This window comes from Mustelus asterias, unplaced genomic scaffold, assembly GCF_964213995.1.
Source record: "Mustelus asterias unplaced genomic scaffold, sMusAst1.hap1.1 HAP1_SCAFFOLD_171, whole genome shotgun sequence".
In the NCBI taxonomy this organism is placed as follows: Eukaryota; Metazoa; Chordata; class Chondrichthyes; order Carcharhiniformes; family Triakidae; genus Mustelus; species Mustelus asterias.
This window is the reverse complement of record NW_027590177.1, coordinates 213,745-238,738: the sequence shown is the minus strand read 5'-3', so window position 1 is coordinate 238,738 and position 24,994 is coordinate 213,745. Positions and strand designations below refer to the sequence as shown.

The window sequence follows — 24,994 nt, the reverse complement described above, 5'->3', positions numbered from 1 at the left end:
GTCTAAGAAGGCACAAATCACTTGTTCACCCCAGCGAGTTCACATCTAAATGCAGGTGATTGTTATGTTGTCAATCACACCCAGGACAGAAATGTGCTGGAAGGCCTATGCTGCTTAGTTGCCAAATGAATTGAAGTAACACATTTGAACCTTGGCCCAATGGTACCAATCATAATCAGATCGCAAATCGTATTTTCTATTGAACAATATGGGTTTGAATGGTGAGGTGATTACCCAACATTCTCTGCGGGTGAGACTGTGTCCTATCCACATTACTGCAATTATTGCGCAAGCGCAGTACCTGGCTGTGACTGGAGCATGCGCAGGCCGGGCTGTGACTGGAGCTGCGAGGAGCCGGAAAGAAACAATGGAGTGAGGTTCAGTAATGGAGCCGCTGGGTGACCGGGGAGGGATAGAAGCAGCGGAGTGGGCTGGGAGGCTTCATAAATACCTAGTGGATGCCCCAATTCAGATAACATGTTCCCGGTATCGCTTCAATCGGTACCGAATAGAGTCGGAGCTGAGCGACTCCAGGCCCGGGTTAGCGGCCGCCATCTTTACAGGAACAATGTGCAGCAGGGCGCATGCGCTATGAGCCTGGACCAGTTACCAACTCTCCCGGATTGGACTGGAGTCCAGGAATTTTTTATTTGTCCAGGGAATGTGGGAATTGCTGACTAGGCCAGCATTTATTGTCTATCCCTAATTGTCCTTGAACTGAGTGGTTTGCTTGGCCATCTCAGGGCATTTTAAGAGTCAACCACATTGCTCTTGATATATAGTTAGACCAGACCGGGTAAGGATGGCAGATATTTTTCCTAATTCATTCACACTGTGGGTGTCCCTGGCTGGGCCAGCATTCATCACCCATTCCTATTTGTCCTTGAACTAAGTTTCAGAGGACATTTTAAGAGTCAACCACATTGCTGTAGATCTGGAGTCACATATAAGCCAGACCAGGTAAGGAGAGCAGATTTCCTTCCCTCAAAGACATTAGTGAACTAGATGGGTTTTTACAACAACGAACAATGGTTTCATGGTCATCAGTAGGCTTTTAGTTCCAGATTTTAATTATATTCAAAATTCACCATACCATAGGATCATAGAATCCCCGCAGTGCAGAAGGAAGCCATTTGGCCCACCATCCAGCCCTATCCCTGTAACCCTGTACATTTAGCATGGCTAGTCCACCTAACCGACACATCTTTGGACTGTGGGATTCAAACCTGCATCTCTGGAAAATTGTCTGGACATTAAAAAATATACTTTTTTGTAATTTTTTTGGAATATTTCTCTTCACTGGATATTAAAATATTGACAATAGATAAAAGTTGTTTGGTTGACCATCAATCGTCCTGTAACGTGATGAGTCTTTTTGCTTTCCAATTGGCCTAGGAAGGCAGTGTGGAATGGAGGTTGGAGGATGGGGCAACATAAAAGATGTGATAAAACCTCCAGGAATACATTTAATCACAGTTGGCGATTATGGAGTAGAGAATCTTGTGAATTTCTATTCTGGACAGACAGTGATGGTTTCTGTAAATTTACAGGGTGCTGGAAATGGAGAATTGACAGACGCGAAACACAAATCAAACATCACATCGTGATCTGATGGAGTCACTTGAAAAAATCAGGACCTGGATATCAGCATCTTCTGAATGTGGAAGGTAACAGGTTTGTCGATTCTGTCTGAGAGAGAAGATTTCAGGTCTCAGTGTGACTGAAAAAGCCCTGAGATTCACAAATCCTGAAGAACTGTGCTTGGTTCTGAGCAACATACCTTAGCAAGGACAGAATGGCCTTGGAGGGAGTGTGGCACAGATTTTCCTGAGTGATATTTGAACTCCACAGGTAAAATTACAATGTGAGATTACAGGAAGTTGTTTTAGCACAGAGGAGGCCATTTGGCCCATTGAGTCCATGCCATCTGTCTAGGGCAATCCAGTCCCATTCTATCCTCATATCTTTGCAGATTTCTTTTCCTCCAATGTCTATCTAATTTCTTTTTGAAATTATTCATCATGTCCATTTCCACCCCAATCATGGGCAGCAAGTTTTGGGTCATTAGCACTCACTGTCTAAAAACACTCTTCCTCACATCTCCTGTACTAAAGAACAAAACAAAGAACAAAGAAAATTACAGCACAGGAACAGGCCCTTTGGCCCTCCAAGCCTGCACCACCTTGCTGCCTGACTGAATTAAAACCCCCTACCCTTCCAAGGACCATATCCCTCTATTCCCATCCTATTCATGTATTTGTCAAGACGCCCCTTAAAAGTCACTATCGTATCTGCTTCCACTACCTCACCCAGCAGAGAGTTCCAAGCACCCACCATCCTCTGTGTAAAAAAACTTGCCTCGTACATCTCCTTTAAAACTTGCCCGTCGCACCTTAAACCTGTGCCCCTAATAATTGACTCTTCCACCCTGGGAAAAAGCTTCTGATTATCCACTGTATCCATGCCCCTCATAATCTTGTTGACTTGTATTAGGTCTCCGTCGTTCCAGTGAGAATAAGCCAAGTTTCTCCAACCCCTCCTTATAGCTAATGCCCTCCATACCAGGCAACATCCTGGTAAATCTTTTCTGTACCCTCTCCAAAGCCTCCACATCCTTCTGGTAGTGTGGTGACGAGAATTGAACACTATATTCCAAGTGTGGCCTAACTAAGGTTCTACATAGCTGCAATATTACTTGCCAATTTTTAAACTCAATGCCCCAGCCAATGAAGACAAGCATGCCGTATGCCTTCTTGACTACCTTCTCCACCTGCGTTGCCACTTTCAGTGACCTGTGTACCTGTACACCCAGATCTCTCTGCCTATCAATACTCTTCAGGGTTCTGCCATTTACTGTAAAGAAGCATTTGAGTTGATGTAACATTGAGATTCGCAAAATGTTGAGCAATCATGTAGACTTTGCTCACGTTTAATGAGAAAGATCCAACAGTGTTTCAGCCCGATTTCGAACCAGGTACCTTTCGTGTGTGAAGCGAACATGATAACACGACAGAAGCAACTGTTTACATACAAATTAGGAGCAGCAGTCGGCCACTCGGCCCCGCTCTCCCATTCAGTAAGATTGTGGCTGATCTCATTTTAATCTCAACTTCACGTTCCTGCCTACTCCCGATAACCTTCCACCTCCTTGCTTATCAAGAATCTATCCAGCTCTGCTGTAAGATATTCAAGGACTCTGCCTCAACCACCTTTGCAGGAAGAATGTTCCAAAGTCTCTCAATCCTTTGAGAAAAAAATCCTCATCTCTAATTTAGACGGGTGACCCCTTACTTTGTGGTGCCGAGTTTAAAATTCTCCCACAAGAGGAAATGTCCTTTCCACATCCACCCTGTCAAGTCCCCTCAGGATCTTATATGGTTCAATCAAGGTTTTACCCAAAACCTTAAATCTGTCCCCCTGGTCCTTGTACGATCAGCAAATGGAATCAGATTTTCTTTATCCACCTGATCGAAACCTGTCAGAATCTTGTGTACCTGAATCAAATCTCCCCTCAACTTCCTTTACTGGAACCATTCTGGTAAATCTCCTCTGCACCTTCTCAAGGATCTTTATATCCTTCCTGAAGAGCGGTGACCAGAGCTTTATAAATATTCAGAATAACTTCCCTGTTTATATATCAATATCACACTTTATGAAGCTCGGGATCAAATTTGCTTTGCTAATTACTCTCTTAATATGTCTTGTAGAAATACAAAATCCCTCTCCTTCACCTCTTTCTCTCTCCTCCCAGAGAGGCCAGTTGTGTTTTTGTGACAATCCGGCAGTTTTCATGGTCAATGTTTCTCAGCGCCGACCCCACAAATTCCCAGATTCATTCAGATCAGTTTGACAAGCTGCCTGTGTGTTTCTGTGGGCTCTCTCTCTCTCACTCCGTCTCTCCTGTTTTAAATCAGTTTTACAGGGGGTTAGAAGGGGAGAGTTTGACAAGCTGCCTGTGTGTTTCTGTGGGCTCTCTCTCACTCACTCCGTGTCTCCTGTTTTAAATCAGTTTTACAGGGGGTTAGAAGGGGAGAGTTTGACAAGCTGCCTGTGTGTTTCTGTGGGCTCTCTCTCTCTCACTCCGTGTCTCCTGTTTTAAATCAGTTTTACAGGGTGTTAGAAGGGGAGAGTTTGACAAGCTGCCTGTGTGTTTCTGTGGGCTCTCTCTCTCTCTCACTCCATGTCTCCTGTTTTAAATCAGTTTTACAGGGTGTTAGAAGGGGAGAGTTTGACAAGCTGCCTGTGTGTTTCTGTGGGCTCTCTCTCTCTCACTCCGTCTCTCCTGTTTTAAATCAGTTTTACAGGGTGTTAGAAGGGGAGAGTTTGACAAGCTGCCTGTGTGTTTCTGTGGGCTCTCTCTCTCTCACTCCGTGTCTCCTGTTTTAAATCAGTTTTACAGGGTGTTAGAAGGGGAGAGTTTGACAACCTGCCTGTGTGTTTCTGTGGGCTCTCTCTCTCTCACTCCGTGTCTCCTGTTTTAAATCAGTTTTACAGGGTGTTAGAAGGGGAGAGTTTGCCGCTGGGAAGCTGATGGAGTCGCTCAATTTATCGTAACTTTGATATCATCAGATGTGGAACATGGAAGGAAAAAGCACATTTCACAGTGGGGAGAATCCGTACACGTGTTGTGTGTGTGGACACGGCTTCAGACAATCATCTGACCTGTGGAGACACAATCGCAGTCACACTGAGGAGAAACTGTGGAAATGTGGGGACTGTGGGAAGGGATTCATTTCCCCGTCCAAGCTGGAAATGCATTGGCGCAGTCACACTGGGGAGAGGCCATTCACCTGCCCCACATGTGGGAAGGGATTCACTCAGTCATCCTCTCTGTTCACACACCAGCGAGTTCACTCCAGCGAGAGACCATTCACCTGCTCCGAGTGTGGGAAGGGATTCACTATTTCAGCCCACCTGCTGAGTCACCAGCGAGTTCACACTGACGAGAGACCTTTCAAATGTCCAGACTGTGGGAAGTGCTATAAAAGTTCTGGGGAGCTGATGCGCCATCAACGTGTTCACACTGTGGGACTGGGTTTGTGCGATCATCTCAACTCTCTGTACACCAGCAAATTCACACTGGGGAGACACCGTTCACCTGCTCTGAGTGTGGGAAGGGATGTACGACTACATCCCACCTGCTCAGACACCAGAGAGTTCACAAGTAACTACAGTGATTAAATTTTGCTGTTACTCACATTCAGGACTGAACCATCTTCATAATGTTCTGTTTATGCTGATAATAAACGCCAGCCACTTGTCGAGGCTAATATTCCGGTTAAAAAGTCAATTAAATCAGCTTTGTGTTACAAACACAGACTGTGTTGAATCTTTTTAATTTCTCTGAACATAATTCAGTTCTTATTGAATTTCTCTCCCTCCCCCCTGTCTCCTCCATCCTCACCTCTAACAACAAGTATGAGGAGCTCATGGAGCTTCTCTGTCACTAAGATGGAGACAATCTGATCAGCTGCCTCTGCTGCTTCCCTCCCTTCCACTAGCTCACCGGCCAAACTGTCTGTAAATTTCATCCTTTCCCGAGCCCTGAACCCATCCCTTTCTCGAGTTTCTCTGTCATTTCCCCTCATGTCCTCTCAGGGCTCATCTCATCCATGAGACTCACCTCTTGCTCCATCGACCTTATTCGCACTAAATCATCCACTAAACTACTGATCTCCAACTTCCCTTTGGTCATTGACTTGGTGCCAGTACAGAGCGAGACTGCGGATAGTTGGGAACCTGTCTCGGGGGCAGGGAATTCATATGGTGTTCGTGGAAGTGGAAATGACTAGGGTTGGGAAGCATTTTCCGATCAGGGCCAGTGTGATCTCCTGGACTTGTTTCGATCGCCTCAGGGGGTCGGAGAGGAATTTCCCAGATTTTTTTTCCGCATATTGGCCCTGGGGTTTTCACTCTGGGTTTTCGCCTCTCCCTGGAGATCACATGGTCTGAAATGGCGGGGTGGGGGTGAGTTAATAGGTTGTGATGAACAAAGCATCGTAGCTGTGAGGGACAGCTCGGTGGATAGGATATTAGGATGTAGATAGGCTGGAAAATTGGGCGGGGATCCTGGATTCAGGATTCAATCCTGGACCGGGGAGCGGCGCGGGCTTGGAGGGCCGAAGGGCCTGTTCCTGTGCTGTATTGTTCTTTGTTCTTTGACTATATTAAGTTTTCACTCTTCAGGTACTGATTCTCTGTCCTTCTGCTTCTCAGAAAACAAACTCTTGACCCCACCATCCTTACAATCTATTCCCCCATCTCCAGCCTCCCTTTCCCCTCCAAACTCCCTGAACGTGCTGTCACCTCCAAAATCCCTGTCCATCCTTCCCAGAATGCCTTGTTTGAATCCCTCCACAACACTGAAACACGAGAGACAAACAGAATCTTACCTGGAGAGAAAGACAGACAATCAGAGAGCTGAGGTCTAGTACGGATATGATCATAAAACCAGGAGACAAGGATAGCAACACCGTCATTCTGGACAGACAACAATACTTGTTGGAAGCAGACAGACAATTAACGTGGATCATTACACCAAGCCCCCTAGACCCATATACCAGAGACAGGAAGGAGAATTGGAGACAGGCTGGAAGAACTCAGTCACATTAACCAAAAACAGATGGAACATCTGGGAGGATAACAGCCAAAACCAGGGAATTCCAGCTGCTCTCAAAAATACACAAACACCCAAACAACATGGACAGAACCAGGAGAAACACCTCCAGACAGACCCATCCACTTAGACTGTGGGAGCCTGGTAGTGGATAGATCAGAATACTTTCCAGATGGTATGAAGTTCAATACAGTGGATATCCAAAGAGACTTGGGGGGTTCAGATCACCCATCTTTAAAATGCCACAAACAGGTTGAGAAAATAATCAAGAAGGCTAATGGAAAGCTGGTCTTTATATTGAGAGAACTGGAGGACAGAAGTTATTCTGCAGCTATACAAAACACTGGTTGGACCCTATTTGGAGCACGTGAGCAGATCTGTGCGCCACACCTCAGGGAGGATATGTTGGTCTTGGAGGGAGTGCAGCGCAGGTTTGCAGGAATGATACCTGGGCTTCAGGGGTTTAATTATGAGGCGAGATTATACAAATTGGACCTGTTTTCTCGAGAATTTAGAAGGTTAAGGGGTGATCTGATCAAAGTCTTCAAGGTATAAACAGGAAAAGACAGGGTAGATGAAGATAAATTATTTCCACTGGTTGGAGATTCTCGAGCCAGGAGGCAGTCTAAAGATTAGGGCCATACTGTTCAGGAGGGATGTTGGGAAGCACTTCCACACAGAAAGGGTGGTAGAGGTTTGTAACTCTCTTCCATAAAAGGCCGTTGATGCTCGGTCAGTTGCTATCTTTAAATCTTGAGATAGATACATTGTTTGTTAAGCAAAGGTATTAAGGGATATGGGTGAAAGGCAAGTATATGGAGTTAGGCCACTGAACAGCCACGATCTCATTGAATGGCGGAATGAGCTCGAGGGGCTGAATGGCCGTCTTCTGTTCCCATGTTTGTTTGTAGGGAGTTTCGACCCACACCAAGGGAGAAATGGAAGAATTTATAAAAGCCTCGATCCCTCTGTTAAACTTAAAGCCACATCAGATGAAGATGAAGCCGATTTGTCAGACACTGCCTGATTAAACTAACACAAGGAAACAACAGGCAGCAGTTAGCAAAGGGTTCTTCAAACCAAAACAGAGAGAGACAGACACCCGACACTAACACACACCAACATACCAACACACACACACCGACACATAAACTGACATATACAAAGACACGCACACACACACACACACACACACACACACACAGTGCACCCATTTACTTATAGTTGAATCCATAATTTGATTGCCACATCTGGGACTGAGGAAAAACAACATTGAATTCAAGGAAATTGTATGACATGTAAACACATGAAACATGAATCTGGCTCTGAAACAGACAATATAAACTGTATCATAGAATCTACAGTGCAGAAAGAGGCCATTCGGCCCATCGAGCCTGCACCGACCACAATCCCACCCAGGCCCGATTCCTGTAACCCCACATATTTACCCTCCTAATTCCCCCGACATTAAAGGGAAATTCATCATGGCTAATCAAACCATCCCACACATCTTTGGAGTGTGGGAGGAAACTGGAGCACCCGGAGGAAACCCACACAGACAGGAGAGAATGTGCAAACTCCACACAGACAGTTACCCGAGGTTGGAATCAAACCCGGGTCCCTGGAGCTGAGAGGCAGCAGTGCTCACCACTGTGCCACCATGGCCGTACTGGCATCTTTTTCCAATTCTTCATCCTGGTTCCACCACCCCCGGAACTCCACACATAAACACAGCAAGATCCCAATTTCTCTGTGCATTCTCAGCAACAAAACCAAGATCCCAACCTCCACCCTGAATCCGAACCCAAGCTGACACCTCACCCGAACTAACACCTCACCCTAACTAACACCTCACCCTAACTAATACCTCACCCTAATCCTAACCCTGGATGTGCTTCCAAACAGTACATTGGATTTGTCGTTAGTTAAAAAGGAAATTTTGACAATCCCCATGTGTACACCTTTAGTGAATTACAATTTCTCCATCATCCCTGTCCCTACCTTTCTGAGTCTCTGTGAAGGGTATCGGTATATTTTACTGACTTTAATCTGTTAACAGGTAAATACCAGTTGTTGTTGCATCAGAAAACTCAGGAATGTCACATAAACACTTGGAAGCTTCAGACCAAAGACATTTTCAGACTGGAAGTGTCACTTACAGTCAGGAACAGTTTTACACCAATCTCTGATTTGACGGCATGTTTTGAAAGCAATCACCATCGGATCTTCATAAAATGTCAAGAAATGTATTGAATATTAGAAACAGCTTGCTCTCTTATGAAGAGAGCTTCCACAGCAGCTCGCTGGGCAACAAACACAGGATAGGTCTGTTCTCTCTACTCAGGACATGTCTCTGTCACAAACCCTGAAACAAGACATTTCTAAACTGGGATGAATAGGTTAGAGGGATTAGCAGGTTACATATGTGGGGTGATGGGAATAGGGCCGAGGTGGGATTGTTGCCAGTGCAGACTCGATGGGCGAATAACCTCCTTCAGCACTGTAGGGATTCTATGAAATTCATTGGGAGAATTGCTGTTTTAATGGGTATTTTCACAAATGCTATAAAATGATTTTTCAAAACAAATTAATATTTTCTTCAACCGATCATTAATAAATAAAAATTATTTAATAAAACCACCACCCAGTGTGGGGTTCAGGATTTTAACTCAGGGTTTCTGAGCTCCAGGAACCACTAACTGAACCAGCCGGGAATGGTCTCCACAAAACTTCCCCAACTCCCTCCCGGGAAAAAGCTGCAAACCCGGGAGCTGCAGCTTTTTACCGGGGGTGTTGGGGCCTCCAGCGGGTGTTTGTGAATCCTCCCCGCCCACCTCCCAGGGTTTCCTTCCTTACCAGAGATCAGAGTCCTCATTGATTTGAGGCCAAAGTGTAACCTCTTATTTATTGTCCCCCTCCCCCATCCTCTGATGTGAACCATCCTCCAGTGGCTGAGCCAGGATGGGGCCGTTAACCTGGGCCTGTTCCCGGGAGGGAGGGAGGGAGAAGCCCCGCAGCTGCAAACCAGGGAGCTGACAATGATTCTGAAGGGTTTGCGGATCCACAAAGTGTTTCCAAATCCTCCCAGCCACCGCCTAACGCTGACTCCGCTTCTCCGGGACAAACAAGCGCCAAGGACAGCAATGACACTGCGCATGCTCCACATCACAATGCCGGGGATTGATTGACGTCAGCTCTGGACCAATAGGAAGAGGGGGCGGGGCTGGAGGACCGAACGGGAGCGGCTGGTCCTCCAGCCAATCGGAGTGGATGAGGGGCAGGACCAGAAGCATGCGCAGTGCGGGCAATGGCGACGGACGGACGGACGGTTTGAACTCGGAAGCGAGATCAATGCGAGGTAGAGGGCGGCGTGCGGGGAATGATAAATGTGGCGGGTGGGTGGAGAGACTTTGTAAACATGTTGTTCAAACCCAAACCCCGGAAATGAACTTCCCGGTCCCCCACTTTGTACCAAATGGAGCGGCAGCTTGTAGTGTTAGACCCGGGCTGACTGCCGCCATTGAGGCTGCATGTGGGAGGCCGGCAGGGATTGTGATCGGAGAGTGAAGCCCTGACGTCACAATGGAATGGGTGAGAGTGACATCACAATGGAATGGGTGAGAGTGTGACGTCACAATGGAATGGGTGAGAGTGTGACATCACAATGGAATGGGTGACGGTTCCAGATGAGCTGAGACTGGGCTGGAGTTGGGCGATGGCACTGACATGTGGCCCGGTGGCACAGTGGTTAGTGCAGCTGCCTAACAGCGCCAGGGACCCGGGTTCAATTCCAGCCTCGGGTCGCTGTCTGTGCAGAGTTTCTACATTCTCCCCGTGTCTGTGTGGGTTTCCTCCGGGTGTTCCGGTTTCCTTCCACAGTCCAAAGGGCCCTGGCAGATATATTTAAAATGTTGGTATCCACGGGTGAGGTGCCGGATGATTGGAGGATAGCTCATGTTGTTCCGTTGTTTAAAAAGGCTCAAAAAGTAATGCGGGAAATTATAGGCTGGTAAGTTTGATGTCAGTAGCAGATAAATTATTGGAAGGAGTACTAAGAGATAGGATCTACAAATAGTTGGATAGACAGTGACTTATTCGGGAGAGTCCAGCTTTGTGCGTGGTCGGTCATGTTTTACCAATCTATTCGAGTTTTTCGAGGAGGTTACCAGGAAAGTGGATGAAGGGAAGGCAGTGGATGTTGTCTACATGGACTTCAGTAACGCCTTTGACAAGGTCCCACATGGGAGGTTAGTTAGGAAGGTTCAGTCGCTGGGTATACATGGAGAGGTAGTAAATTGGATTAGACATTGGCTCAATGGACGAAGCCAGAGAGTGGTAGTGGAGGATTGCTTCTCTGATTGGAGGCCTGTGACGAGTGGTGTGCCACATGGATCAGTGCTGGATCCATTGTTGTTTGTCATCTATATCAATGATCTGGATGATTAATGTGGTAAATTGGATCAGCAAATTTGTTGTTGATACAAAGATTGGAGGTGTAGTGTTTAGTGAGGAAGGTTTTCAAAGCTTGCAGAGGGATTTGGACCAGCTAGAAAAATGGGCTGAAAAATGGCAGATGGAGTTTAATGCAGACAAGTGTGAGGTATTGCACTTTGGAAGGACAAACCAAAGTAGAACGTACAGGGTAAATGGTAGGACACTGAAGAGTGCAGTAGAACAGAGGGATCTGGGAATACAGATACATAATTCCCTAAAAGTGGCGTCACAGGTAGATAGGGTTGTAAAGAATTATTTTGGTACATTGGCCTTTATAAATTAAAGCATTGAGTAGAAGAGATGGAATGTTATGATGAGGTTGTATAAGACATTGGTGAGGCTGAATTTAGAGTATTGTGTGCAGTTTTGGTCACCTAATTACAGGAAGGATATTAATAAGGTTGAAAGAGTGCAGAGAAGGTTTACAAGGATATTGCCGGGACTTGAGAAACTGAGTTACAGAGAAAGGTTGAATAGGTTAGGACTTTATTCCCTGGAGCGTAGAAGAATGAGGGGAGATTTGATAGAGGTGTATAAAATTATGATGGGTATAGATAGAGTGAATGCAAGCAGGCTTTTTCCACTGAGGCTAGGGGAGAAAAAAACGAGAGGGCATGGGTTAAGGGTGAGGGGGGAAAAGTTTAAAGGGAATAGTAGGGGGGACTTCTTCACGCAGAGAGTGGTGAGAGTGTGGAATGAGCTGCCAGATGAAGTGGTGAATGCGGGCTCACTTTTAACATTTAAGAAAAACTTGGACAGGTACATGGATGAGAGGGGTGTGGAGGGATATGGTCCAGGTGCGGGTCAGTGGGACGAGGCAGAAAAATGGTTCGGCACAGCCAAGAAGGGCCAAAAGGCCTGTTTCTGTGCTGTAATGTCCTATGGTTCTATGTGCCGGTTAGATGGATTGGCCATGATAAATTGCCACTTGCTATCAGGGTGTTAACAGGGAAATATGTGGATAGGGCCTGGATGGGATTGTTGTCGGTGCAGGCTCGATGGGCTGAATGGCCTCCTTCTACACTGTATTTTATTATTCATTATTATTAATTAATTACTATTAATGCTTCTATGAATGAAGGTGGTCTTGATGATGATGTGGACATGTGGCTGGAAGCTCATCGTGGGATGAACTATTTCACCCTGGTTATGAACAGCCTGGTTCAGCCTCAGACAGTTGCCAGGAGGAGAGATAAAGTTGTTGGTGAGGGAGTGGAGTTTGTAGTGGGGACTGAACACAATGGGTTCAGTCTTCCCAGTATTTATATGAAATAAATTTCTGTTCTTTCAGTACTGGATGTCAGACAAGTCCGGATGGGTGTGAGTTGGAGAGGAACTTGGAGCTGATGGTGTTCACAGGGTTTGGAAATTCTACCAAAGTTCCTGTTGCGTTGTAGATGTATAAAATCTCTCTCCTCACCTCCGGCCTCTCCTACTTCTCTCTGTTTCCACTCAGGGTGTGGAGATGCCGGCGTTGGACTGGGGTAAACACAGTAAGAAGTCTCACAACACCAGGTTAAAATCCAACAGGTTAATTTGTTAGCATAAGCCACAGGCTTTCGGAGCGCTGCCCCTTCATCAGGTGAGTGGGAGTTCTGTTCACAAACAGGGCATATAAAGACACAAACTCAATTTACAAGATAATGGTTGGAATGCGAGTCTTTACAGGTAATCAAGTCTTAAAGGTACAGACAATGTGAGTGGAGAGAGGGTTAAGCACAGGTTAAAGAGATGTGTATTGTCTCCAGCCAGGACAGTTAGTGAGATTTTGCAAGCCCAGGCAAGTGGTGGGGGTTACAGATAGTGTGACATGAACTCAAGATCCCGGTTGAGGCCGTCCTCATGTGTGATTGACAGATCCATGCTCACTGCTTCTTGCCCTGGATGCAGAGAGCTGAAAATTTCCATGCAGGCTGCCAGACAGATAAATGTCTACATTACTGGAGTAGAAATGTGTGGAATATACAGACCAAATTCACTTCGTTCCCTTCAGTTGCTGCAAGTCCCCAATTTCCCCCAGAATGAGAAAAGAAATGGAAAGGGGGAAACATTGATTTCCTCCCAGATGTTGCCCAGAGGAGGAAGTTTCACTCTGAAGCTCGTTGGACAACCTCCGCATTGTGACGTCACAATGGAGCCCTGCCTGAATCAGCCAATAGGAATCACTCTGCTCCGCGGTGACGTCTCCGGGTTCCAATCGCAGGCCCGGGCGCGCGGACCCGGGAGCCCCGCCCCCACCCATTGTTCCCCTCCCCCTACACCACATCGAGCCAAGGTTTCCAGGCAACCGGCTGACGGCTCCGGCCAGAGTGAGAAGCCGCTCGGTGAGCTCCCCCTCCCCCCGGCCCGGGACTGCGCATGTGCGAGGGAGAGGGGACTCTGCGCATGTGCAGGGGAGAACCCACCCTCTGATCTTCATGCTGAGGTGTTGACCAATGGGAAGAGTCGGAGGACTGGAAGGACTCTGGTCTTCCAGCCAATCAGAGCCTGGGCTTTGTGTGAATGAAGATTGATCTTCAGACAGACTCAAACCTCCTCCTGTCTCAAACATCTGTGAGTAAAACACTTTCTTTTCAACCCCCTTTCCATTTCTTTTCTCATTCTGGGGGAAATTGGGGACTTGCAGCAACTGAAGGGAAAGGAAGTGAATCCAGGGAGGGTGCAGACTCTGGAAAGGTTGCCCCAGGTTTCTCTCTCTCTCAAACCAGAAAATGATCCATTTCTGCCCACTGTTTGCTGTTCGCCAATCTTCTATCCGCGCCAATATGTTATCCCCGCAGCAGGAATTTTTATTTGCTGCAATTTACTTTTGTAGTAGTATTTTTCTTAAGTTTAAAGTGAAAACTGGAAGTGGGCTGCTAAGGAGTCTGGGAAGGGTTTTTTAAGCGCGCGAAGTATAAAAGGTAGGCTGCAGTATACAGCGGGCAGCGTCGGGAGCGGGCAGTGGAGTGTGTGGGAAGCAGAGTGTGAGCTATAAGGCTTTGGCTCACAGGGCTTAGGCAGAAAGGGCGAGCAGGGGTGAGTTTAATTCATTTTTGCTGTTTGTACCTGGTACTGGCAAGGTATCTAGAGGGGATGGGTGTGCAGGCAGTGCAATGTTCCTCTTGCACTATGTTTGAGGTGAGGGACGACGACAGTGTCCCTGCTGATTACACCTGTGGGAAGTGCACCCATCTGCAGCTCCTCCAAAACCGTGTTAGGGAACTGGAGCTAGAGTTGAATGAATTTAGGATCATTAGGGATGCAGAGGTGGCCATAGACAGAAGCTTTAGGAATACAGTTACTCCGAGGAATGAAAACAGATGGGTGACGGTGAGAGGGGCTGGGAGGAAGCAGTCCGTGCAGGGATCCCCTGTGGTCGTTGCCCTTAGCAACAAGTATTCCGCTTTGAATACGGTTGAGGGGGATGACATACCAGTGGTGAGCTGCAGTGAGAGGATCTCCAGCACTGTGTCCGTCTCTGTGGCTCGGGAGGGTAAGGGGCAGAGCGGGAGGGCATTAGTTATTGGGGACTCGTTAGTTAGAGTGATAGATAGGAGGTTCTGTGGCAGCAAAAGAGACTCACGGATGGTATGTTGCCTACCGGATGCCAAGGTCCGTGACGTCTCGGACCGTGTTTTCCGGATTCTTAAGGGGGAGGGGAAACAGTCACAAGTCGTGGTACACATTGGTACCAACGACATAGGTAAGAGAAGGGACGGGGATTTAAAGCAGGAATTTTGGGAGCTGGGCTGGAAGCTGAGAGCCAAGACAAAACATGTGGTCATCTCTGGTACGTTGCCGGTGCCACGTGATAGCGAGTTGAGGAACAGGGAGAGAGTGCAGTTAAACATGTGGTTGCAGGGATGGTGTAGGAGGGAGGGTTTCAGATACGTGGATAATTGGAACACATTCTGGGGAAGGTGGGGACCTGTACAAACAGGACGGGGTGCACCTGAACCAGAGGGGCACCAATATCCTGGGAGGGAAATTTGATAAGGCTCTTCAGGGGGGTTTAAACTAATTTGTCAGGGGAGTGGGAAAAGGAGTTGTAGTCCAGAGGTCAGTGAGGGTGGTGAGGTATTGGGGAAGGTATCAGGGTCAAGGGTGGGTACCGGTAGACAGGAAGGTGGGTTGAAGTGTGTCTACTTCAATGCAAGGAGCATCTGGAACAAGGTAGATGAACTTGGGGCGTGGATTGGTACTTGGGACTACGATGTTGTGGCCATTACGGAGACGTGGGTAGAACAAGGACAGGAATGGTTGTTGGATGTTCCGGGGTATAGATGTTTCACTAAGTGTAGGGAAGCTGGTAAAAAAGGTGGAGGAGTGGCATTGTTAATCAAGGATAGTTTAACGGCTGCGGAAAGGCACTTCGAGGGGGATCTGCACACTGAGGTAATATGGGCTGAGGTTAGAAATAGGAAAGGAGCGGTCACGTTGTTAGGAGTTTACTATAGGCCCCCAAATAGTAATAGAGATGTGGAGGAAGAAATTGCTAAGTAGATTATGGATATGTGTGGGTGTCACAGGGTAGTTGTCATGGGGGACTTTAACTTTCCAAATATTGATTGGAACCTTTGTAGGTCAAATAGTTTGGATGGGGCAGTTTTTGTGCAGTGTGCGCAGGAGGGTTTCCTGACACAATATGTGGATAGGCCGACAAGAGGTGAGGCCACATTGGATTTGGTACTGGGAAATGAACCGGGCCAAGTGTTAGATTTGGTTGTGGGAGAGCACTTTGGAGATAGTGACCACAATTCGGTGTCTTTTGTTATTGCAATGGAGAGGGATAGGGCCGTACGGCAGGGCAAGGTTTACAATTGGGGGAGAGGTAATTATGATGCGATTAGGCAAGAATTAGGGGGCATAAGTTGGGAACAGAAACTGTCAGGGAAAGGAACTAATGAAAAGTGGAACTTTTTCAAGGAACAAATACTGGGTGTCCTTGATAGGTATGGCCCTGTCAGGCAGGGAGGAAATGGCCGAGTGAGGGAACCATGGTTCACGAAAGAGGTAGAATGTCTTGTGAAAAGGAAGAGGGAAGCTTATGTCGGGATGAGGAAACAAGGTTCAGATGGCTCGATTGAGGGTTACAAGTTAGCAAGGAATGAGCTGAAAAAGGGGCTTAGGAGAGCTAGGAGGGGACACGAGAAGTCCTTGGCGGGTTGGATCAAGGAAAACTCCAAGGCTTTTTACTCTTATGTGAGGAATAAAAGAATGACCAGGGTGAGGTTAGGGCCGGTCAAGGACAGTCGTGGGAACTTATGTATGGAGTCAGTGGAGATAGGCGAGGTGATGAATGAATACTTTTCTTCAGTGTTCACCAAGGAGAGGGGCCATGTTTTTGAGGAAGAGAAGGTGTTACAGGCTAATAGGCTGGAGGAAATAGATGTTCGGAGGGAGGATGTCCTGGCAGTTTTGAATAAACTGAAGGTCGATAAGTCCCCTGGGCCTGATGAAATATATCCTAGGATTCTTTGTGAGGTAAGGGATGAGATTGCAGAGCCTTTGGCTTTGATCTTTAGGTCCTCGCTGTCCACGGGGATGGTGCCAGAGGACTGGAGAGTGGCGAATGTTGTTCCTCTGTTTAAGAAAGGGAATAGAAATGACCCTGGTAATTATAGACCAGTTAGTCTTACTTCGGTGGTTGGTAAATTGATGGAAAAGGTCCTTAGGGATGGGATTTACGACCATTTGGAAAGATGCGGATTAATCCGGGATAGTCAGCACGGATTCGTGAAGGGCAAGTCGTGCCTCACAAATTTGATTGAATTTTTTGAGGAGGTAACTAAGTGTGTTGATGAAGGTAGGGCAGTTGATGTCATATACATGGATTTTAGTAAGGCGTTTGATAAGGTCCCCCATGGTCGGCTTATGATGAAAGTGAGGAGTGTGGGATAGAGGGAAAGTTGGCCGATTGGATATGTAACTGGCTGTCTGATCGAAGACAGAGGGTGGTGGTGGATGGAAAATTTTCGGATTGGAGGCAGGTTGCTAGCGGAGTGCCACAGGGATCAGTGCTTGGTCTTCTGCTCTTTGTGATTTTTATTAATGACTTAGAGGAGGGGGCGGAAGGGTGGATCAGTAAATTTGCTGATGACACCAAGATTGGTGGAGTAGTGGATGAGGTGGAGGGCTGTTGTAGGCTGCAAAGAGACATAGATAGGATGCAAAGCTGGGCTGAAAAATGGCAAATGGCGTTTAACCCTGATAAATGTGAGGTGATTCATTTTGGTAAGACTAATTTAAATGTGGATTACAGGGTCAAAGGTAGGATTCTGAAGGCTGTGGAAGAACAGAGAGATCTTGGGGTCCATATCCACAGATCTCTGAATGTTGCCACTCAAGTGGATAGAGCTGTGAAGAAGGCCTATAGTGTGAGTTTTTATTAACAGGGGGTTGGTGTTTAAGAGCCGTGGGGCTATGCTGCAACTGTACAGGACCTTGGTGAGACCACATTTGGAATATTGTGTGCAGTTCTGGTCACCTCACTATAAGAAGGATGTGGAAGCGCTGGAAAGAGTGCAGAGGAGATTTACCAGGATGCTGCCTGGTTTGGAGGGTAGGTCTTATGAGGAAAGGTTGAGGGAGCTAGGGCTGTTCTCTCTGGAGCGGAGGAGGCTGAGGGGAGACTTAATAGAGGTTTATAAAATGATGAAGGGGATAGATAGAGTGAACGTTCAAAGACTATTTCCTCGGGTGGATGGAGCTATTACAAGGGAGCATAACTATAGGGTTCATGGTGGGAGAAATAGGAAGGATATCAGAGGTAGGTTCTTTACGCAGAGAGTGGTTGGGGTGTGGAATGGACTGCCTGCAGTGATAGTGGAGTCAGACACTTTAGGAACATTTAAGCGGTTATTGGATAGGCACATGGAGCACACCAGGATGATAGGGAGTGGGATCGCTTGATCTTGGTTTCAGATAAAGCTCGGCACAACATCGTGGGCCGAAGGGCCTGTTCTGTGCTGTACTGTTCTATGTTCAATAACCTTTGATGTGGCACCTCATCAAATGTCTTCTGGAAATCTAAGTACAGCGCATCCACCGGTTTCCCTTTATCCAATTCCCGATGGGGAATTTTAGAAAATTGAACAACACATCAACTATCTCACTCTGTTAAGACCCGAGAATGAAGCCCAGCAGGACCCGAGGACTCATCAGCCCACAGCTCCAACAGTTTGCTGAGGACCACTTCCCTGGGAATTGTGCTTTTTCAGAGTTCATCCCACACTTCTGTTTTCTGATTTCCAGCTGTTTCTGAGTTTTCACTGTATCCTCTATTGTGAACACCGAGGCAAAATACTTGTTCAATTCATCTCCCAGCTCCTTATTTTTCATTATCAATTCCTGGACTCACTTTCTATTAGACAGTTAAGAAATGAGGTGGAGCAAGTGACTGAAGTGTCAGTCAGGGAGCACTATTGGGAGCACCAATAGTTTCAAAATAGTTCAGGAAAAAGATAGGACAGGTCCACAGGTCAAGGCCCTAAACTGCAGCAGGGCCACTTTTGTGGGCATTAGGCAGGATCTAGCAGATGTCGATGAGGTGAGTTTGTTTGAAGGGAAAGGAATGACTGGGAAATGGGAGGTTTTAAAAAAGTGTGATATCAAGAATCCAGGGGCAGTATATTCCTGTTAAGATGCAGGGAAAGAATGGTAAATTTAAGGATCTCTGGCAGACAAGGGACATTGAGGCTCTGGTCAGGTAAAAGAAGGAAGCATACATTGGGTTTAGGCAATCGGGGACAAGTGAATCACTCTGACTATAAAAAGTGTAAGAAAATACTGAAGAGGGAAATCAGGAGGACAAAAAGAGGGTCTGATATGGATCTGGCAGGTCAGATTAAAGAAAATTCCAAGAGGTTCTATGGCTATATTAAGAGTAAAAGGGTGGCTAGAGAGAGAATAGATCCCCTTAAAAATCAGTATGGCCATCTGTGTGTGGAGCCACAGGAGATGGGTGAGATTTTTAATGAATACTTCTCCTCTGTGTTTACTGCGGAGAGCACCATGGGTGCTAAAGAAATAAGGGAAACAAGTGGTGATGTCTTGGGCACACGCATGCTACTTGGGAGGAGGTATCTGCAGCCTTATAAAAGCAAATTACTGCAGATGCTGGAATCTGAAACCAAGAGAGAAAATGCTGGAAAATCTCAGCAGGTCTGGCAGCATCTGTAAGGAGAGAAAAGAGCTGATGTTTCTTGTCTAGATGACCTTTGTCAAAGCTCTGAAACATCAGTTCTTTTCTCTCCATACAGATGCTGTCAGACCTGCTGAGAATGGGGAGAGAGTGTGTGGGATGGAGATTTCCAGCTTTTGGGGAATGAGAGAGGAAAGAATGTTCCATAGAAATTGTCTGTTCTGAATTTCTATCCTGTATTGACACTGATGACTTTTGGAAACTCATTTTACAGGATATTGAAAGAGGAATCAAAGGCCGAAATCTCAAACGTCACATCTAGATCTGACAGAGTCATATTCCTTGGGACCTCAATATCATCGGATTTTGAATCCAGAAGGAGAAATGATTGTCCAGTCTGTCGATTTGAAAAGATTTGAAATGTCAGTGTGAGTGAAAAAGCATCAACACACTGCCACACTCGAGTGAGAGTGTTCCAATGCACTGACTAAAGAGCTTTAACCAGTTACACAGTCTGAATAAATATCACACCATTCACAGCGGGGAGAGACTATAATCTTGTTCTGTGTGTGGACGAAGTTTCAACGAATTGTCCACTCAAGAGAGACGTAAGGACACCTGCACCATGGAGAAACCATGGAAATGTGTGGACTGTGGGAAGGGATACAGAGCCCCATCTAAGCTGGAAGCTCATCGGCGCAGCCACACTGGGGCGAGGCCATTCATCTGCTCTCAGTGTGAGAAGGGATTTAATCATTTATCCAGTTTACAGATACACCAGCGAGTTCACATTGGGGAGAGGCCATTCACCTGCTCTCAATGTGGGAAGGGATTCAGTCAGTTATCTGACCTGCAGAGACACCAGCGAGTTCACACTGGGGAGAGGCCATTTACCTGCTCTCAGTGTGGGAAGGGATTCACTCGGTCATCCCACCTGCAGAGACACCAGCGAGTTCACACTGGGGAGAGGCCATTCACCTGCTCTCAGTGTGGGAAGGGATTCACTCGGTCATCGCACCTGCAGAGACACCAACGCATTCACACTGGAGAGAGGCCATTCAACTGTTGTCAGTGTGGGAAGGGATTCACTCAGTCATCCACCCTGCGGACACACGAACGACTTCATACTGGGGAGAGACCGTTCACCTGCTCTCAGTGTGGGCAAGAATTCACTCAGTCAGCCGACCTGCAGAGACACCAGCTACGTCACACAGGGGAGAGGCCGTTCACCTGCTCTCAGTGTGGGAAGGGATTCACTCTGTTAACCCACCTGCAGAGACATCAGCGAGTTCACACTGGGGAGAAACCATTCATCTGCTCTCAGTGTGGAAAGGGATTCGCTCAGTCATCTGACTTGCAGACTCACCAGCGAGTCCACACTGGGGAGAGGCCGTTCACCTGCTCTCAGTGTGGGAAGGGTTTCAGAGTTTCATCCCGGCTGCTGAGACACCAGCAAGTGCACGAGGGGTTGGATTCTGCTGTTATTGTTTCTGCTGTCAATTACATCCAGGACTGCATTTTGTTCATTCTCACAGTTGGTCAATGGGGAGGGTCAGAGGGTTTCTTTGTGCTGGACTGGCTGGTCTCAGCCTCCAGTGGGCTGATGCTCTTTGAGTCTTTTTGCGAATACCTGGTTTCAAATGTCACAAGGATCACAGAGTGACAGGGTGTTAGGAAGTTTAGAGATATTGAGTCAGAAGGAAACAGAGGTTGGCAGTGCAAAGGTACATTTCTGAATGGAGGGCTGTGACAAGTGACATTCCTCAGCGATCAGTGCTGGGACTTTTGCTGTTTGTAATATATATAAATGATTTGGAGGAAAATGTAACTGGTTTGATTGGTAAGTTTGTGGACGACACAAAGGTTGGTGGAATTGCGGATAGTGATGGGAACCGGCAGAGGATACAGCAGGATATAGATCAGTTGGAGACTTGGGCGGAGAGATGGCCGATGAAGTTTAATCCGGACAAATGTGAGGTAATGCATTTTGGAAGGTCTAATACAGATGGGAAATATACAGTAAATGGCAGAACCCTTAAGAGTATTCATAGGCAGAGGGATCTAGGTGTACAGGTACACAGGTCATTGAAAGTGGCAATGCAGGTGGAGAAGATAGTCAAGAAGGCATATGGCATGCTTGCCTTCATCGGCCGGGGCATTGAGTTTAAAAATTGGTAAGTCATGTTGCAGCTTTATAGAACCTTAGTTGGACCGCACTTGGAATCTAGTGTTCAATTTTGGTCACCACACTACCAGAAGGATGTGGAGGCTTTGGAGAGGGTACGGAAAATATTTATCAGGATGTTGCCTGGTGTGGAGGGCATTAGCTATGAGGAGAGGTTGGAGAAACTTGGTTTGTTCTCACTGGAACAACAGAGGTTGAGGGGGGGGCGACCTGAAAGAAGTCCACAAGATTATGAGGGGCATGGACAGAGTGGATAATCAGAAGCTTTTTCCCGGGGTGGAAGAGTCAATTACTAGGGGCATTGGTTTAAAGTGCGCGGGGCAAGGTTTTAAGGAGATGTACAAGGCAGGTTTTTTACACAGAGGGTGGTGAGTGCCTGGAACCTGTTGCCGGGGAAGATAGTGTAAACAGATACGATAGTGACTTTTAAGACGTATCTTGACAAATATATGAATAGCATAGGACTAATAGAACAGTACAGCACAGAACAGGCCCTTCGGCCCACAATGTTATGCCGAGCTTTATCTGAAACCAAGATCAAGCTATCCCACTCCCTATCATCCTGGTGTGCTCCATGTGCCTATCCAATAACCGCTTAAATGTTCCTAAAGTGTCTGACTCCACTATCACTGCAGGCAGTCCATTCCACAGCCCAACCACTCTCTGCGTAAAGAACCTACCTGTGATATCCTTCCTATATCTTGCACCATGAACCCTATAGTTATGCCCCCTTGTAATAGCTCCATCCACCCGAGGAAATAGTCTTTGAACGTTCACTCTATCTATCCCCTTCATCATTTTATAAACCTCTATTAAGTCTCCCCTCAGCCTCCTCCACTCCAGAGAGAACAGCCCTAGCTCGCTCAACCTTTCCTCATAAGACCTACCCTCCAAACCAGGCAGCATCCTGGTAAATCTCCTCTGCACTCTTTCCAGCGCTTCCACATCCTTCTTATAGTGAGTTGACCAGAACTGCACACAATATTCCAAATGTGGTCTCACCAAGGTCCTGTACAGTTGCAGCATAACCCCACGGCTCTTAAACTCCAACCCCCTGTTAATAGAGGGATATGGTCCCCGGAAGGGTAGGGGGTTTTAGTTCAGACGGGCAGCATGGTTGCTCCAGGCTTGGAGGGCCAAAGGGCTTGTTTCTGTGCTGTAATTTTCTTTGTTCTGTTTGGAACATTCCAAATGCCCATCCAATTTCCTTTTTAATTGTTTATTGTCTCCACTTCCTCCACCCTCATAGGCAGCGAGTTCCAGGTCATTAACATTCGCTGCATCAGAATATTCTTCCTCACATCTCCCCCCCCCATACCCCTCCATCCCACCCCCCCTCCGCCACACCCCCCCTTGCATCCCTGACCCAAAACAAGAAATTTGTGTCCCCCCTCGTCCTTGTCCCATCAGCTAATGGGAACAGCTTTTCTTTGTCCACCTTATCTAAACCTGTCAGAATCTTGTCCACCTCTATCAAATCTCCCCTCAACCTCCTTTGTTCCAAGGGGAACAACCCCAGCCAGACATTGACAATATAGAACAAAGTAACAGAATATGCTCCCCCCTTCCACTTCTTTTCTCATTCTGGGGGAAATTGGGGACTTGCAGCAACTGAAGGAAAAGGAAGTGAATCCAGTCTGTACATTCCACACATTGTTCGGCCGGTCAGATAGACATGTACCTGTTTGCCAGCCTGCATGGAGATTTTCAGCTCTCTGTGTCCAGGACAGGAAGGAGGCTTTTGGGATTGAGAGAGGAAAGAATGTTCCATGGAAACTAGAATTGTCTGTTCTGAATTTCTATCCTCAATTGAAAGTGATGAATTTTGTTAACTCCTTTTACAGGATATCAGAAGGTGAGGATTTTACAGACAGAAATCTCGAATCAAACATCACGTCCACATCTGACAGAGTCACTCAATTCATCAGGACCTGAATGCTATTGGCCTTTGAACCCAGAAGGAGAAATGTTTCTCTGTTCTGTCTGCTTTAGCAGTCTTTAAACATCAGTGTGACTGGAACAGGACTGACACACACACACACACACACACACAATCAACTGAGATTTTCCCATGCATTGACTGTGGAAAGAGCTTCCCAGTTACACGGCCGTAAACAATATTGCCCCATCACAGCAGGGCACCATAATATTGTTCTGTGTGAGACTTCAACTGATGGTCAAACCTGGAGCAACACAAGGATACCTGCACCATGGAGAAACCGTGGAAATGTGGGGACTGTGGGAAGGGTTGCAAAACCCCCTCTGAGCTGCAAACCCATCGACGTATTCACACTGGAGAGAAGCCGCACACCTGTTCTGTGTGTGGGAAGGGATTCACTCGGTTATATCATCTGCAGCGACATCGGCTGGTTAACACTGGAGAAAGAGCGTTCATCTGCTTTGAGTGTGGGAACGGATTCGCTCATTTACCCGATCTGCAGAGACACCAGCGCGTTCACACTGGAGAGAGACCATTCATCTGCTTCGTGTGTGGGAAAGGATTTATGCAGTTATCCAATCTGTCAAAACACAAAGTCACTCACAGCAATGAGAAACCCTTTAAATGCTCTGACTGTGGAAGTGGTTTCAAAAGCTCTCGGGAACTGATGATCCACCAGCGCATTCACACTGGGGAGAGACCGTTCAGCTGCTCTCACTGCACAAAGACATTTAGAACGTCATCCCACCTGCGGGAGCACCAGCGAATTCACACCAGGGAGAGACCGTTCACCTGCTCTGTGTGTGGGAAGGCATTCACTCATTCATCCAGCCTGCTGAGTCACAACCTCACTCACACCCAGGAGAGACCCTTTAAATGCTCTGACTGTGGAAGTAGTTTCAAACGTTCTGGGGATCTGATGATCCACCAGCGCATTCACACTGAGGAGAGACCATTCAGCTGCTCTCACTGCACAAAGAGATTTAGAACGTCATCCAACCTGCAGGAACACCAGCGCACTCACACTGGGGAGAGACCGTTCACCTGCTGTGTGTGTGGGAAGGGATTCACTCAGTCATCCAGCCTGCGGAGACACCAGTGAGTTCACAAGTGATGACAGGAGTTGGATTCTGCTGTTATTGCTGCTGTTGATCACATCCAGGACTGAACCATGTTCATTCTGACAGTAGGTGAAGTGGGAGGGTCGGAGGGTTTCTTTCTGCTGGACTGGCCGGTCTCACAACTTTGCTTCCAGTGGGCTGATGCTCTTTGAGCCTGGGAGAGCACATTTCCACTGAAATGATCCACAAAAGCTGATGAAGGACATTTATTTAATCCTGGATAGTAAATAGTGTTTTTCCCCCCACTACAGGTAGATCTAAAATAAATACAGAAAGAACTGGAAAAACGCAGCAGCTCTGGCAGCATCTGTGGAGAGAGAAACAGAGTTAACATTTCACACTACTGGATGGGAATCAATCTAGTAAACCTCCTCTGAACTGCTTCCATGGTATTTATAAAATGGGGCAGCACGGTGGCACAGTGGTTAGCACTGCTGCCTCACAGCGCCAGGGACCCAAGTTCAATTCCTGGGTCCCTGGTCCGATTCACTGTCTGTGTGGAGTTTGGACATTC

At 46.9% G+C, this 24,994-nt stretch overlaps 3 protein-coding genes across 3 annotated transcripts in view; 2 read left to right on the top strand and 1 right to left on the bottom strand.

Moving 5' to 3' along the window:
* Positions 1 to 24,994, bottom strand: part of LOC144485195 (uncharacterized) — a 73,056-nt gene that overhangs the window by 4,386 nt on the left and 43,676 nt on the right. The gene's annotated exons all lie outside the window — the stretch shown is intronic.
* Positions 328 to 24,469, top strand: LOC144485209 (uncharacterized). The gene is made up of 5 exons (XM_078203418.1): positions 328 to 372; positions 1,551 to 1,667; positions 19,510 to 20,661; positions 21,794 to 21,805; positions 23,688 to 24,469. The coding sequence occupies exons 3-5, from the start codon at positions 19,861 to 19,863 to the stop codon at positions 24,459 to 24,461; spliced, it is 1,587 nt and encodes a 528-aa protein (XP_078059544.1). The 5' UTR covers positions 328 to 372; positions 1,551 to 1,667; positions 19,510 to 19,860; the 3' UTR covers positions 24,462 to 24,469.
* Positions 4,383 to 5,181, top strand: LOC144485211 (uncharacterized). The gene has a single exon (XM_078203421.1). It carries the CDS (start codon positions 4,570 to 4,572, stop codon positions 5,179 to 5,181), a length of 612 nt encoding a protein of 203 aa, XP_078059547.1. The 5' UTR covers positions 4,383 to 4,569.